At 48.6% G+C, this 16746-nt stretch overlaps 1 protein-coding gene across 2 annotated transcripts in view; it reads left to right on the forward strand.

The window, feature by feature from the left end:
- Positions 1-350: 350 nt before the first annotated feature.
- LOC149337133 (protein NEDD1-like) overlaps positions 351-16746 on the forward strand; it is an 80385-nt gene continuing 63989 nt past the window's right edge. The window contains exons 1-5 of one of the 2 annotated variants that reach the window (XM_089553346.1): positions 351-637; positions 5759-5853; positions 8848-8961; positions 11375-11509; positions 15639-15868. In XM_089553346.1, coding sequence (XP_089409472.1) covers positions 520-637; positions 5759-5853; positions 8848-8961; positions 11375-11509; positions 15639-15868 — 692 coding nt within the window. In that variant the 5' untranslated portion in view covers positions 351-519. The remainder of the gene's footprint in view (positions 638-5758; positions 5854-8847; positions 8962-11374; positions 11510-15638; positions 15869-16746) is intronic. The other variant, XM_089553347.1, reaches the window with a different exon arrangement.

Below are 16746 nucleotides of genomic sequence, written 5' to 3' on the forward strand. Positions count from 1 at the left end.
ATTTCTGTCAATTAATTGTTTGATTTTAATCTAACAGGTATATTTTAAGCATTATGTGTTCTAAACGTCCTAAATAAGTTGATCACAACTATCATCATCATTTTTTGCGAACAACCGCTGCGCAGCTTTTTGACTCGTTACGCTTGCGCGAAAGTAATGAGTTTTGAATTATTTTTGTTCTTGAAGTTTTTTTTGTAACTTTGTGTGTAATGTGACAGCCATATGAAGATGTAAATTTTATTGGATGTTCAATACTGCTACAGGAAAATGTACAAAATGTTTGTGCTTAAGACGGCAGACAATGAACGCGGCGCAGGGCCACAGCGGCAGTGCGTACGAATACATACAGTCGTGTGGGCGCGCGTTGTTCGTCCGTTGGTCCATAAGCACGTCGGGCACGCTTCCAACGAGAGGCGCGAACGCTCAGGCAGCAAGAAAGGCGCTGTACTGGACTGCCCGCTGTGCTGCAGAAGTTAGCTGCGTCGTGTCGGTTGCCCAGCTGATTAACCTCGCAGCGCGATGTTCGCTACCGCGGCCGAAGACGTCCGCGTCTGGTCTTCGGCATCGCTTCTGCAGTGCTGCCAGTTCGACGTCGTGAAGGCGCCGAAGGTTTCGAGCGTCTCTTGGAGCGCGGATGGTTCGTACTGCGAGTCTGCGAATTATGCTCTTAACTTCTCTGTGCCGTCTTGGTTAAAGCCTTTTTTTATGTTTCTTTTTAAATTTATGTCGTTTCTATACTGCGGCGAAGAGGCGGCGTTTTCTACCTGCGCTCACGGCTTGCCTTGCTAGAGCAGGGATACCGCCTTTACAAAACTGGGGTTTTCACGCTTTCCGTGTAATTGGCTCACGTGACAGGCGCACTAACGTGTGCAAAAGCGGCACCTTCATGCTTGCTGGTGATAGTTTTAAAATATCTGAGTTGACCAGGTTTTTACGTGTTAGTTTTAGAGCGCAGCTCTTTGCCGTCCGTTTCTGCGTTTCGCGGCGTCGCCGTTATCCCTCGTAAACAGCAGTGAACACTTCAGTCGCGCTTTAAGCTGCGAAACCAATGGAGCGGGAGCTTGGAAAGCAGAGGGCGAAATTGGTAAATTGGTTTTTGAGGAAAGGAAATGGCGCAGTATCTGCCTCACACATCTCGGTGGACACCTGCACCACAGGGGAGGCGCATAACTGCCCTCTTGGAACAGTGTTAAGCTACTTGGCGGTGGTGACAGATGTGCGCTGCATGCGTTGGCATTGACAACGTTGTGCCAGAAACGCGGCGCTGAAGCCATAGGCCGTCGGCATTCGTTGTGTTCATTGGCGTTGGCGTTAACAACGTTTTACACACTCGATCATTTTAAGGAAAGGAAATGCGCATAACTGGCTCCCTGGGACAGTGGACGCCTGAATCGCGCTTGTAGGTACGTGGGGTGATGAGAGAGAGAGAGATGTGAGCTGTATGCATAAGTACTGACAATGGTGAGCAAACTGTCGCGATCAACCATTAACTGCCAGGGTGGCAGGGTGGGTGGCGATTTTAATGTAGGTCCCATGTTCCTCTCGCTCCTAACGCCTCCCATGGCTGTGACAACTTGGTGAAATACTTGCATAGACCTTATCTGAGAACCAGGCATTGGTGCAGCAATTCGAGCATGTATCCATCTACTTCCCCGACCACAATGCTTCTGCCATGACAATCAAGAACTGTTAGTGGATTGTTTCTTGAAGAAGGAATTTGTGTGAAAAATAACAAGTTGTCTGTAATTGTACATACATGCCTTGCTCGAATTCTTTGCCTCAGTCTATCGAAAAGCTGGCACAGCTGTGCTCAAATTTCACATTAGGAAGTGATGTAATCGCTGGCAATTTTTTAATTAGGCCAACGCCGCTAAGAGAGGGACTAGGAAACTGTTGATAGTGATGGGAGAAATGCGAGGCCTGCTGATTTTATTGACAGCGAAGAAAGATGCGAATTCTACCTGGGCGTGAGCAGAACATGTCAGGCTCTTTTGCTGCGTTTCTAGAAAATAGAAAGGCTAGTGCAACTGAAACTGGTTTCACGCTCATTAACACGCCGCCCATTTCGCGCAGACCCTTCTACTTTGGTGCGAGCTTTGTTTTTAAAACATCGCTGTAAAAGAGCGTCGTTGCAAAGTTCCATTGCTGTCTTTGTCTGACCCTTTTGAACAGACAAAAAGCACCAAGTACCGCTGCGTATATTAGGTGTATTTGAGCTGAAAAATCTGGCAAGTCTTGCCCACAGTATTTGTTTTTAACAGCCTGTGGATCTGAACTGAGAATTGAAATAAGTTCTGGTGATGGCCGCAGTTTCCGAGATGTTACAGAGGCAAAAAGGAATATAATAGTTACTTATACCAATGTCACACGGACCAATTTAATTCTATTAAGGGCTTAATGGCTTAACTTTTAGTGGCATTTGCGTGGTGCCACATGCCTAAATTTAATAGCATAAGCCTTACTGCCGTTAGTGACCTACTAAGTTTTGCCACAACTCACTCGCCTTATCAATGCGTACTCTCCTCCCCAATCCATATGCAGAAAAAAAAGCATGCAGCTTTGTTAGTGACAGCTTCCTATCTGTTGAAAGGTGGCTGATTCATAGCTGTTAGGCATCTCTTCTGCATTTACAAATGAAAAAGTAATTTTCAGCAAGAGTAATTCGTATATTACATTTGAATGACTTTGTGGAGGTATTTTGCTCATTAGCAGCGTTTATATTCAAGTGAAATTTGCCTGCAACACCGTAGGCATTATCATCATTGTGACTTTCGTGTAATGACATTAACAAACTTAAGGCCTTAAGCATTTATTGCCATCGCTTATTATAGTTCTCACTGCTGCAGTTTGTTGAATTTTGCTGCTGTTCTCATTCCACTTTTATCTTCTTTTTAAAAGCTGCCGGACGCATATCAATTGGAGTGGTGAGTTGTTTGCTTTGTAATTGTCACTGTGGAGTGGCTGCTTCCAGGGCACGACTAAAAAAATCTGTGGAGGCATGCTGCACTTAATTGTACTCATCCTGTGGGCATGCTTGTCACTGCGGTTGCTCAGCTGTGTTTGCAGGTCAGTTCGCTGTGGCCAAGAAGTGCTTTGTTCCTGTTCTCACATGCGTGGCACATTGCTCTTGCGTACTGTGCAGATACAGCAATTTGGGAACTGTGGGCCAACGGTCGTGCTGAATATATTCAGCTGTGGCTACTTGGAAGTGGTTTGGGCTCACTTTTTTGGTTTTGGTTTCCTTAAAGGGAGACTGAAGCAAAATCTTAAAATTGAGCAAAAACACTGAAAATAGATTCTCGGAATGATATTACACCGAAATCTAGTCGTCACTGCGCATATTGTTCAGCGGATGGTTTTATTTTCGATGTTTCACGAGCGCGCGCCAAGCCCTGCCGGCCAGCGCGAGGTGAAGTGTGACGTCATGGCACCCCCCTTGCATTCCCGCGGTGACAAATATGGCCGCGCCCTTCGATACATGAAGCCTCGCTTCGGACTGGATTCGTCGTAACTGCCTTCTTCAGCGCGTTCAGTGGCCACTGGTCTTTCGCTTCATCTCCTGTCGCCAATAAGAAAACGTACGAGTAATAAATTTGCTTTATTTTTTTATTTACAGTGACGATTGTGCCCCCTTTAGGCTTGAGGGGCGTCGGTTTGCTGACAACAATGGTTCCCCTCCTAACCACCAGATGGCGCCACTAGTCTAAACATTGTCGCGCATCTGTTTTAAAAGTGAGAATGTTAGAAATGGCGTAAGGTCCGGAAAAAATAGCTGCATTTAGCGTACATAAGCGTGCATACGGATGTGGTATGTAGACAGCATCGATTGACATCTTGACATATCTGTGTACGCCGTGAGCAGATGACAGACAGACAGCGAGCGGCCGGCGCAAAACTATAAACTGGAAAAGCCGCGAGTAGCGATGGCAATCGTGCTTTTGCGGGAACGGTGGGTGTAATGACCTCTAGTCACAGCTTTCACAGGCGGCCGCCAGGTGCAACAATACGGCAATAGATCGTGAAAAAAACATGTTGTCCGCCTTTTTCGCTGAAATGTTTGTCGCATTTATCAATTTTAGCAGTTAAGCTCTGTTTACATGTAAAAAGAGCAGCTCCAAAAATTTGGTTCTGTATTCCTTTAAACACCGGAGGTGATGGTTGACGACGATCTGTTCTGCATCTGTGTATGTATAGAGGAACTTTTGCAGCACGAATGGTGCTAGCGTAGGATCTCAAGACTACAAACTGGCAGTGGTATCCAAGAGGAGGTACTCGCGTGACGCCATTGGTGGCCGTTTTGGGGTTCAGTACATAGCTGTGGCGGTGCAGGCTGAAAGCAGGTGGCACACGCCCTTTCTGCGTGCGCAGCACTGTTGAAAATGCGCTGTATAGTTGGGTGATCCTCTCAAGCACTAGAGCATGAAAATTTTAGGTGTATTTGCTTCCCATAAGGTGTTCTGCATGGCTGCTGTTTTTGAACAAAACATTTAGGTAGGGAGGTGTTCTTTGACACACAGATCATGAACGGCAGTTAACCAATATCCCTCAAGAGTAAAGTGTACAACAGCTGCATCTTACCGGTACTCACCTATGGGGCAGAAACATATAGGGTTCAGCTTAAGTTGAGGGCAACGCAGCGAGCTATGGAAAGAAAAATGATATGTGTAAGGTTAAGAGATCGAAGCCGGCGGAGTGGGTGAGGGAACAAATGCGGGTTAATGACATCCTGCTTGAAATCAAGAGGAAGAAATGCTTTGCGGCAGGGGCATGCAATGCGAAGGCAAGGTAACCGCTGGTCCTTAAGGGTAACGGAGTGGGCTCCAAGAGAAGGCAAGTGTAGCAGGGGGCGGCAAAAAGTTAGGTGGGCGGATGATATTAGGAAGTTTGCGGGGATACGGTGGCCGCAACTGGCGAAGGACAGGGTTAATTGGAGAGACATGGGAGAGGCCTTTGCTCTGCAGGGGGCGTAGTCAGGCTGATGATGATGATGATGACCACATTCTACTCGAAGGCCTGCTTGCTACAGTCGTCCCGAATATCCGTGATGCCCATTGCAGAAACACTCTTAAGGGTTGGCGAGGATGACTACTCTTTCTGTAAGCAGAGGAGATTACGGAGTCCCTTTAATGAGAAAACATTTCTTGTCTCATGAGTGGCGTGTGCAGGACCTGTCAGCAGAGCATGTTGGCAGAGTACGTCCGCACGAAAATGACCATTCGAAACAACAAATTCGCTGGCATTGTGGTTCGAACCCAGGCCCTCTGTGTTCCAGGCGGACACGCAACACATGTGCCAAGAAGGGTCGTTGGTTCAAGCATGTTAGAGGGGCACGAAATGAGCACGTTGTGGTGTGTACAGCGGCAAAATGTGTTGGGGATTTGTACTGGTGTTAGACAATGACGACTTGCAAAAAAAAAGTTGCTGACATTCAAAGCAAATGCTTCTGCATTTCTCCAATGCAGCAGATTGGGGCGACTTGCATTTTTTGGTCTTGATATTACAAGTTTGAGTGGAGTTGTGAGAGAATTTTGAAAAGCCGAAGTTCTGCTAACTGGTTTGCCTTTTGCTGCAACACAAACATAGCCTGAAAGGCACAGAATCTATTATTTTTTGCTAAAAAAGAAGTTGCATGGGGTTGTCCCTAGTGTCCAGTCATCAGTTCTGGTGCCCTTTTTTTTTTTTTCTTTCTTTCAGCGTCATTCCACCAACGAGGTGAATGCTTGTCCGTGACCTGTTGCGTGCTGCGTTTTGTTTTCAGGAAAGCAGCTGGCATCCGTTGCACGGAACCAAGGCTCTGTTCAGTTGACGGCATTTGGCAGCGGACAGCCGCAACACACACAGGTGCAAGTTCAGGTGAGCTTATCGGAGCACCTCCGAGTGCCTATTGGTTAGTTATTCTGCGGGGTGCAGTATACAGATGAGCTATATTTAACCTGGAGTAAGGGCATAACAGGCCCTCTTTGTGCACTGATCGACTGATTCGCCACGGTGGCTCAGTGGTTATGGTGCTTCGCTGCTGACCCGAGAGACGCGGGTTCGATCCCAGCCGCGGCAGTTAAATTTCTTTGGGCGAGAATTATTCTAGAGGCCCGTGTGCTGTGCGATGTCAGTGCACGTTAAAGAACCCCAGGTGGTCGAAATTTCCGGAGCCCTCCACTACGGCGTCCCTCATAGCCTGAGTCGCTTTGGGACGTTAAACCCCATAATCATTCAACCAATTGACTAATTGTGCAATAGTTCGTAGCCTAGTCATCTCTGAAGTGTGACCCCTTTGAATGCTGGCAAGGTGCCTGCACTAGTCCTAGTCGCCAGTGCGAAGCTGTGTTCCGACATTAGTTGCATGCATGCACGGAGTGTTTGGTTTTTCAGTCCAACGTATGAGCGGAGATGCAGCACCGTGAGCAAATTTACCGAGTAGTTCGTAGTTCGGTGATAGCTTTGCAATATTGAGCTGCGTATTGGGGCAGTATGGTGGCGTGCGAGGTTAAAGCAGTGTGTGTATGAAGTTTAAACTCTGATATGTTTTGTGATTGCATTCTGTTGTGGTGCGAACCTGTGTTTATTGGTGAAACTGATCTGGGTGGCCGCTATGTGGCAGTGTAGCGCTCAAGTTAGATTGTTAGGTGCATTTTTCCTTTATTTACTTGCCGCATAGGGGGAGTGAGAAGCGTGGGTGTTTCAAGAGTCCTTTGATACTCGCGGTGGTGGGACTCTGGTGCTGGCACTACACTCTAAACACGAACATGTCTGTATGGGTATGAAAAGGAAGTAAACTGTCCTCTAACACACGGGGGCTGTCTTGCTCCTTTTTTACTCCTTTTTGTTTAAAGTGTACTAGTAAGCTGTCAGTAGGTGTGCATTATAGAAAAAAAACATTGAGGGGTCAGTGCAGCATGCATTGGGCCCATGGCCATGGAACCTCGCACGAGTTGGGGAAACCAGTGTTTTATTTGCTTCGTTTTTAAGGCGAAAGCCTTTAATGTCTCATCGTTGTAAGCAGGAGTTGTCGACAGAAATGGCACACTTTTCGATTGGTCGAAATGGTCGTGATGTCACAGTGCGCGAATTTCAAACGGGGCCAATTGTACTTGGGCTAGTAACCATGCAGCCAATTAAAGGGATAGTATAGTGATGCACCAAGTAAGTGGGACTGAGTTTAGTTAATTGCTTAATTAACCAATTAGCCTAATTAACCTTTCTGGTCAGACCAGATAAATAAATAAAACCGAGTACGAAATTGGTCGAGTTGGGGAATTGAACCAGGGTCTCTGGAGTGCGAGACAAGCATGCTTACCACTCCGCCATGCCAGCTCGATGGTTTGGTATGAACAAAGGCGCGTCTAGTGAATACGGTGTCTTCGTTCACTCCCATCTTCCTCCCTTCCCGTTACGGCGAGGTTCAGGTGTCCACTGAGATATGTGAGAGAGATACATTTCCTTTCCTCAAAAACCACCTTACCGACGAGCAAGGCGTAGAGCCGAACGGGCGATGGCGTTTTGTGGACTCCCTGGCAGCGTTGCAAGATGCTCTCGCGTTCCACTCTTAGAGGCGAAGCTTAACATCTTAACCACACATCAGAGCCGCCGCGGTGGCTCAGCGGTTATGGTGCTCGGCTGCTGACCCGAAAGACGCGGGTTCGATCCCGGCCGCGGTGGCTAGAATTTCTTTGGAGGAGAAATTCTAGAGGCCCGTGTACTGTGCGATGTCAGTGCACGTTAAAGAACTCCAGGTGGTCGAAATTTCCGGAGCCCTCCACTACGGCGTCTCTCATAGCCTTAGTCGCTTTGGGACGTTAAACCCCATAAAACCAAAACCAAACTAACCACACATCAGTGACACAAGCAGCAACACTGCGCTTAAGACTTTCGCCTCACCGCACTTTAGGTCAACAAAGTGCCTCTTTAATTTTTTGGTCTGTTTCTACTGCGTGGCTTAGAGGTAGGCGTTGGTCGCCCTGGTTGCACGTTGGTTTATAATAAAGTGGGATCATCCTTGCCTCATGTGGAAGTGAAACAGGATTGGTGACTTTGGTGGAAAGGAAGAGATTTTGGGGCAGAAAAGGGAGCGATAGGAGTGTGCCCTATGTATGGAGGCATTATCAGATTACCTGTTGGCATGCCGGCAGCACGGGTTGCATGCGAAGTCATTGTGGGGAGTGCCACTTGAGGCCTGTGTGCAGCTTGAGTGTACCCACTGGCCCTCAGATTTCCCCGATATTATTTAAGACATTTGAAGGACAGTGCTCGTTTCAGTGTGGAGTCTGAAGAAATGCTAGTCTCGCTTCTGGACGTCTCAAAATTGGCTGGATTTCCAGCTGGCAGTCATGGAAATACAACAGCTGTGTCCTACCGGTACTCACCTATGGGGCAGAAACGTGGAGGCTAACAGAGAGGGTTCAGCCGAAGTTAAGGACATTGTAGCGAGCTATGGAAAGAAAAATGATAGGTGTAACATTAAGAGATTGGAAGAGGGGGGAGTGGGTGAGAGAACAAACGCATGTTAGTGATATCCTAGTTGAAATCAAGAGGAAAAAGTGGGCTTGGGCTGGGCATGTAATGCGAAAGCAAGATAACCTCTGGTCCTTAAGGGTAACGGAGTGGATTCCAAGAGAAGGCAAATGTAGCAGGGGGCGGCAGAAAATTAGGTAGGCGGATGAGATTAAGAAATTTGCGGGAATATGGTGGACACGGCTGGTTAAGGACAGGGTTAATGGAGAGACATGGGAGAGGCTTTCGCCCTGCAGTGGGCGTAGTCAGGCCGATGGTGATGATGATGATGATGATGATGTAAAGTTGTTTGTGCCTGCATGGAGAGCTTTCATGGGCTTCTGTTTTTTTGTTCCCCAGGGCGAGTGCATGTGCTGCGCATTCAGCCACCGTGACACCGACTACATCTGCGTGGGCCTGGGCGATGGCACGGTGAGGCTGCTGAAGAAGGGGAAGACTGTCTACTCCTACATGGTATGCAAAAGTACCAGCAGGTGTTACCCTGCCGTGGGCGTAAATCGTGAAGCTGTGCCTTTTTATGAGCAGTCCCGAGACGAAGCGTGTAAAGCAGGAAGGGGGAAAGAAAAAAATCCAAGCACTTCTACGCTAAGAGCTTGTGAATTGCAACTTCAAGTAATTTGAATTTTTAGATAATTCAAACTGTGCTACTTGGTGACTGTACGCGCTCCATTAAACTGCGCATAATGCAGCTCATTAATTAGCGAATGCGAGGTTTGCCATTGGTTAATTCGAGCTGCGTGCCACCACGCCTGAGTGGCTTGGGCACGTGGCTGGCCGAGTAATGTACCTGTGAGGTTGCATCGCCTCTTCATAGGAGATATGGAGGAGGTAATAGCAACACGGGACAAGGGGGAGGGTGTGGCGGCTCTTTCTCGGTGATAGCACAGCGGCAGCAGCTAGCGATCTATACTGCGTTTTGCACCTGATGTGCAACGTTGCACGATGCCACGGCTCTCGCACCGGTTAATTTGAGTGTGCTTTCAAAAGAAGGCTGCGTTCATGCGTTGAGGGAGCGTCGTCAAAAAACCTGAATTTCATGCTTCAGAGTCACCCGCACACCTCGGACGTGTGTCCTACAGCCGGTGCGACGAAAAATGGATGATCCTGTCTTCGAGGAAAGTCCGTCCTCTTAGTTTCTTCCGTTTTTGTCTGCGGACCCTGTCAAGCCCATATTGAGGCTTTTTGTCTGCGATCCCTCAACAACATTGATGTTGAAAGTAAACGGATTGATTGAACTCTCTTGGACGTCCCATGGAGGTCCTAAACGTCCACAGGATGTCCAAGAGAGTTTCAGGGCCCAGTCCATTTAGTTTGTTCCGTCTTTGAGAGCGTCGCGCAAACCCGCATTGTCGGCAATGTCAGGCGCCGATTGGCACGTGGCTGGTGGCTGCATTGTGGGGATAGGGTGGCTGCAGCTGACACAGGACAGGGTTAATTGGAGAGACATGGGGGAGGCCTTTGCCCTGCAGTGGGTGTAGTCAGGCTGATGAGTATGAGTATAGCTGCATGACCTCAGACACTTGTTGGTGGTGATCTTGAAGGCTTCAGTAGCCAGCTGCGTTAACTGTTGTTGGGCGATGGAGGGCGCCACTAGAGCTGAGGTCGAGCGAATTGGGTGCGTTGCAGCATGACAGGCACTCTCACAGTGAACGAATGGGGGCTTTCAGTTATATTTGCTGTGTGTCATTCTGGACTGAAACGCTTGTGGAGGAAATGGAATGTTGAAATGCAGCTTGAACTTGACATTGGACTGTTATCTAAGCAAGACATCGCCAAAAAGCAAACCATGCTTTTGAAGAGCATGCTACTGACATTCATCAAATAATGGAGCAACTTCAGTCGCAACACCGATTGTTTTAGTGGCTTGTTACTCGGGGTTGCACAAAGCTGAAGAAATAGAGGACGGTGCTAAAATGATCAGCGGTGCCTTGAAGGCACTGCCATTGTTATTGAAAGAACGTTATCATCCTGTTCATGTGAAATGGCAGTGATAACCTCCAGGTTATGTTAGGCTCTGTGGGGTAAGTAACTTGGGACCTCTCGGGAGACACTGTAATTACTGAAAGAAGGGACATGCCTTTGGGAGGGGCAGCGGATACTGCTAGAAAACATTTTCTGGGACGAGACACCTGCAATCGGTGCATTACGGTGCCTTCCATGGCTCACGGGCGTGAAATCTATCAGTGGGAAACAGTGTGCGCGAATATGTTCCAGGGTATCTGAAGTGATCGTGTTCAAGATGACCCGAGGAGAGAGACGGAGGCTCAGTTTTGCTTGTAGAGAAGATGCAATTGTTAACACAGCTTGCGTATTTGGTTTTTTAAGAGAAGCAGGTCTGCTCAACAGACTCTAAATTTTCATCCACTGCCTCACTTTACTTTCAGTCGCTTTGGGACGTTGAACCCCAATAAACCAAACCAAACCAGATGCACTTCAGCCACCTTCTCATTCCTGAGAAAGGGTCTGAAGTTTTTATCTGGATGGTTGGGAGACTCAACGTCCTTGCCCAGCCAAGGATGGCCGTGGAACCTACCTGACTTTCTTAAAGCTTTTATCATTAGTCATTTATATAAAATTTTTTCCTTTGTCGTCACTAGATAACACATACCAATGTTTATAGGCTCTCTACACTGGCGATTATTTTGATATTCGTATATAATTCTGCACAGGACAATTCTCTCATACCGTGAGCTTGGCGCATGATGGCCTCAGTTGCCTATGTGCCATAAAGCCCAACAAACAAACAAACATTTTTGCTTGTAGTTTTGTGTTGCCAAAAAAAAAGAAATTCGTTGCCTGAGAAGGTGTCCCCAATTTTTTTGCTTCTCTCACACTGTTTTTGCTGCTTTTTATGGCCTCCTTGCAGCCGCACATTGAGACAACATGCGTAGCGTTCAGCAGCGATGATGGCTTTGTGGCGAGTGGGTCGGTTGATGGCAGCGTGGTCCTACTCCGGTTGGAGACCAAGGGTTTCCAGCGTCTGGGCACTCCGACTGGCAAGGTAGGTGGCCATTCCAGTGCCCGTTCTTAGCCGCTGACATGCCTTCTCAGGCATAGCCCGTTCCGACCACTGCTGGCTTTAAATTCGAGAACAGAAATGCCGTGACTCCTTGCAGTGGCCCGCGCGTGGTTCTGAATGAGCCCGTGAGATACAGCACATCCTTCGTTGTGCAGCCTCTTCACGTAGTTCAGCACTTCTTCCTCCACGTGGGGGAACTTCCCTTGTTTGGGCCCTCGAAATGCGCGCCGATCTTTTCCGGTAGCCCTCAGTTCGTCCTCTTGTTTACGCCACTAGCGCACACGCACCGGGTCGACATTGAAGAGTCGCCCGGCCGCGTGTTTGCCGTACTCCAAGGCATGCTCCACAACTTTTACCTTGAAACCCGCCGTGTAGCTGGCGTAACGACCCATCACCACAACGCACAAGTCAAAGCACACAGAACACTCGCGCGCAGCTCCAGCAATATGGCGGATGGCTGACGTCCAAATGCATTGTTTTTGCTTCGTTTTGCTGCCGCTGCGCACAAACGGCGCTATGAGCAAGGTTTTGTTTTGCGTTTGACAGATGGTGCTAAGCAACCAGATCACTTAAGATCACATCATCCTCGGCAAAGGCGTGTGGTCGCCAAGTTTCGTTTCCGCGTCACCTGTGCTCGTGTCTCCGGCGTTTATCTCGCATTAGACAATAATAATCATGCGGTTATGGTAAAGGAAAGATACGGGAATTGCCACTCTCACTAGGAGGTCACCCGAGCTGCGCTGTGAGTGAAGGGAAGAAGAGCTGTAGTGAAGGGCTACCCCGCCGGCGTATCTCGCATTAAAAGAAGCTGGCTGCATCACGTCGCGATCTGTCAACTTTGTTATCGTCAGCAGTGCCGGCCAGTCGCACTGAGATAACGCGAGCATGCTCCAATATGGCCCTGAAGATCGGCACGCAGCTTTTACGCGAGAAAAAAAAAATCTCATTTTTCGAGGTGAAAAGTAGGGGGGGGGGGGGGGGGGTCATTATGCAAGTATATACGGTACGTTGTGGCGAATTGGGTGACGTGTTCCAAAGTGCCGAAGCGGAACGCTATCGTGTGCAGGTTCAAAGAAAAAAAACAAACAGATCAAACAAAACGAAACCGCATTTCTACTCTAAAGGAAAGGAGCCAATAAAAAAACGAAAACACCAAGAAAAACACACATTGGACACGCGTGCAACACTACAGATAAAAGGAAAGAGTTCACCGGATACAAAGCGTTCTAGGTGAAGCTGGAATGCCTTGCTGGACGCAGAGATGAGGGTTGGCGACTTGCGATGCGTCGCTGGCGATACGTCAGAGGATGCGGCGGTAGATAGCCAGGTGGTGAGAAGCAGAGATGAACACTGGAGACGCTGACGAACTCTTGTCAGCCGCTTCCAAGAACTTGGCAGCAGCAGCAACAAGAAAACCGTAGCCAGGTCCCGTCGATGGCGTCCGGACACACCGTAGGCTTATGCAGCCCATCCAAGGACACCTCAGCAACAGGGACCCTCAATCCATCGGCTGTCACTTCCGAACTTGAAAGGGACGCAGTAGGCCTGCGTCGGTGATCCAAGTGAAGTCCCTGGCAGCATGGACCCAACGTCTGACGGCTGCCACCTCCACGCTTGAATGACCAGACTTCCGCTGCGGTGTCTTCCTCTACACCTCGGTTTACTGACACGTCAGCTCTCCGCTCCTCGTGCCCGCCTCGCACACACCATTCGCACGTGCACACTGTTGTGCCTGAGCCCGCAATTCGCTGGCCTCTCTAGAAACCAGAGCCGTGCGCCGCGCCATCGCTCAAAGCAAGCCCTGACTCGCCGCCATGGCATGGCTTGCAACGAGTAGTCCTGGCTCGCTGGCGCAGACCCTTCATCCTCCTCACTAGCGTCGGCTCGAGCCAATCTGAATGGTGGCCTGTGCCGTGACCGTTCTTCGCTCAGCTCCGCTCAACAGAGGCAGCGGGCTGAGATGCCTCAAAATTACAACAGTGGTGGCAGCGGTGGGGTGTCGCGTCCCAACAACACGTGCAATGCTGGGCTGGCACACGCGGCGCTCCGCTGTCCGATGCACCGCGTTCAAAAATCCTTCGGCCATTCCAAGTGCACATCACATACCTGCAGGCATGGGAGAATACGTGGGTGTAATTCTTTCTGCTTATTTTTTTGCCAGTCCAGATGTAACGATAAATCGGTCATAACGTTTGGATTTTCCGGTTTTTTTCAATATCGTTTTGAATGGATCGCACTGTACATGGTTTTGTCAGTTCTTGGTGAGCCAGCACTAGGGCTTCCACTCGACCAAATCGGCCTTTTTTTTTTTGTTTCCAGCAGCAAAACACATTTCTTGCGAAGGAAATTGCATTTTAAAATTTTTCTGGCACTTGATTCGAATTCGTGACACCAACAATGAAAATGACTGCATGATAGCAGTTTTCAAGCGAATGGTAGTGCAGCCTAGAGCCCCGGGGTATCAGCGGGAAAAAAAAAGAACTGCCATGACACTGCAGTTCTCCCTTTTTTTTCCGCTAATACCCAAGGCTAGGCTGCACTGCAGTTTTTTTTTCCTGTGAAATTGACGGGTGGTGGGTAACACACCTGTATTTCATTTCTTGGCCTTTTCTAGGTCATAAACATTCTGTTTTGAGTGTGAGAGAATTTTTTTTTTGTTAGGACGCAATATTCTATTGACAGAGCCCAACTTCAATTTGTCATCGGTGTAATATATAGACATGCAGATTGCTCTGTAGACTTCACACGTCTCTTGTTTCAAGATTTTGAAATGAGTTGGCGAGTGATTGTGGAGTGTCTTATATTCATTCATGGGACCCCCTTTTTTTTTCTTCTCTCGAGCAACTGTCCAAAAGTCGTTGTAAAGTAAAGGCGCCAAAAACCACGCACACACACAAGACAAGTGAATGGGACAGAGCGCCACTCACAACTGGTTTATTTTGCAGAACCCACGTAGATATATGTATACACTCAGCCAGCGCCTGTGCAAGGAACAAATTTACGCATCAATGTGATAACGAACGCTCAAAAAAACTTTTTTTCGGCCTGATACAGAGGTACAGATGTTTCACTGACACACAAACTGCCTTTCTTACTGATATAGAACGCTTCCATCAGTTCTCTGGCTTTGATATTGCTGCTTCTGGCAAGGACCCGCACGGATGAGAAGCATGGCTCACAAGAGCATGAAGGGCAGAATCTGATATGTTTCGCCAAATTTGGGCCCGATTTGTTTTGTTCTACGTTTCGTTCATGTTCCCTGAAAAAAAGTTTTTGAGCATTCGTTATCATATAGACATTGATGTGTAAATTTGTTCCTTGCGCAGGTGCTGGCTGGGTGTGTATATGTATCTGGGTTTGTGGGGTTTTAATGGGGAGATAAATGCGTTTTCCCTGTTCAACCGTGGCTGACCCAGTTCAAAACCGCGCGGACCCCACCCCGTGATCAGGCACGCTACCGAGCGCACGCCGACCACGGCGGGCCTTGCTCTGAGGGAACAAAGGAACGACACACTGGCTGACACAAACAAGGCATTTAGTGTTACAACAACAATAACGCCAGCTAGCAACAAAATACGCTGAGGAATCGAGGGCGTCCGACTCACCAGCACAATTACGAGTGAATGTTCGCCCATGGTAGGGCAGAGGGGAACTCCGAGGCCGGACGGGACGGACTGGCGGGAGCATGTTCCGACCAGGAAGCGTCCGCCGACGAAGTGCGGAGCCGCGCGCGACACGTCCGCGCGCTATCTCGTTGCCGAGCAGAAGCGGCCTGTTTCTCACTCGCACGCGTGCAGCAAACATGCCATCCGTGGCGCTAGTGTCGCTGCGACGCGAGCGCCCTCTCCTGCCTGTTAAAGTAACACAACTAAGGGGGGTGCATTGCGGGGAAGCTAACAACAGAGAATGAGTTGAGGGTGCATTGCGGGAAAGCGAACCACAGGGGACGAGTGTGTCCCCACAGGTTCTGCGAAATAAACCAGTTGTGAGCAGTGCTCTGTCCTCTTCTCTTGTTTTGTGTACGTGTGTGTGTGTGTGGTTTTCTTTCAAGCAACTGTCCAAAAGTCATTGCTGTATTATTTGATGTGCAACTGTTGTGCCCTTCCTGCAGCCAGTGACGGGCCTCCAGTGGTCCCCGCACGGCCGCTTCCAGCTGCTCTCCTGCTCGGTGGACGGCCAGCTGTCGGTGTGGGACGCCAGCACCCGGCGCCTGAAGGGCCGGCACTGCCTGCACCCCGGACGGGTGGCCACCGCCCTCTCGCTGTCGCCCGTCAACGAGGCCCTGGTGGTGACCGTGGGCCTCGACGACAGGCTGGTCCTCTTCGACATGGCTACAGCCAGGTGAGTGGCACAGTTTCCTCATAATCACCACCCGGAGTTAAGAAAGGATCACTGTCTGTGCCAGTGTCTTAAAGGGGGGGGGGGGGGGATGAGGGTCTTAAAACTAACTCTTCATTTATGGCTAGAACCTCGTGAAATTTTGCACACAGATGCGTTTTCCTCTTCTGACTCCAAATATGTAGTCATAATTGAGCTGGTGGTTTTAAATCCTACAAAGTGTAGATTGTAATTAGGTAATTTCTTAGACAGCTTTAATTAACTTTCTCATTGCATTTTGTTGCTTTTATTTACATGAATCGATAGCCAGAGAGTTCCCATGCCCGATCACATTCTTTGTTTTTCTCTAAAGGCATGTCATCATGATATACTACGTCGTGAGTAACAGGTCGCAGTATTTGACGCTGCAACTCATTAAGCTAATTGTAAATTGCTGTAAATTGCTAACTGTAAATTGCAACAAGCAATCAGCTGATTTTTTTTTTGCATGTGCGGACATGAGAGCACAATTCGCCAGCATATACAGTAGAACCTCGATTATACGGCTTTCGGGGAACCGTGTGAAACCGTCGTATAATCGGAAATCTCGCGCAAGTGACGATTGAAGTTCTTTTCCCCACGTGTTATGAAATCGCCCGTTCTCGTTCTACGAGAATTAGTTCTCGGATTGCGCGTAGCCAGCCAGGCTTTTTGGCGTCTAAGAGGTGGCTTTCAACAAGGCGTGCAAGCACTTACGTCCCTGTGTGTTAAGTAGACACCAAATGCATTTAGTCGATAATTTAGACAACGTGCCAGAAATATGGCTGCTCCAACCCTTCGAGGATATTTTGCGGCATGCAGTGCGACCATGCCAGCAACATGGCTTTCTGTTCAGACTTCCT

The sequence above is a fragment of the Amblyomma mixtum genome, chromosome 7 (assembly GCF_055824585.1).
Source record: "Amblyomma mixtum isolate Tamu chromosome 7, ASM5582458v1, whole genome shotgun sequence".
NCBI lineage: Eukaryota > Metazoa > Arthropoda > Arachnida > Ixodida > Ixodidae > Amblyomma > Amblyomma mixtum.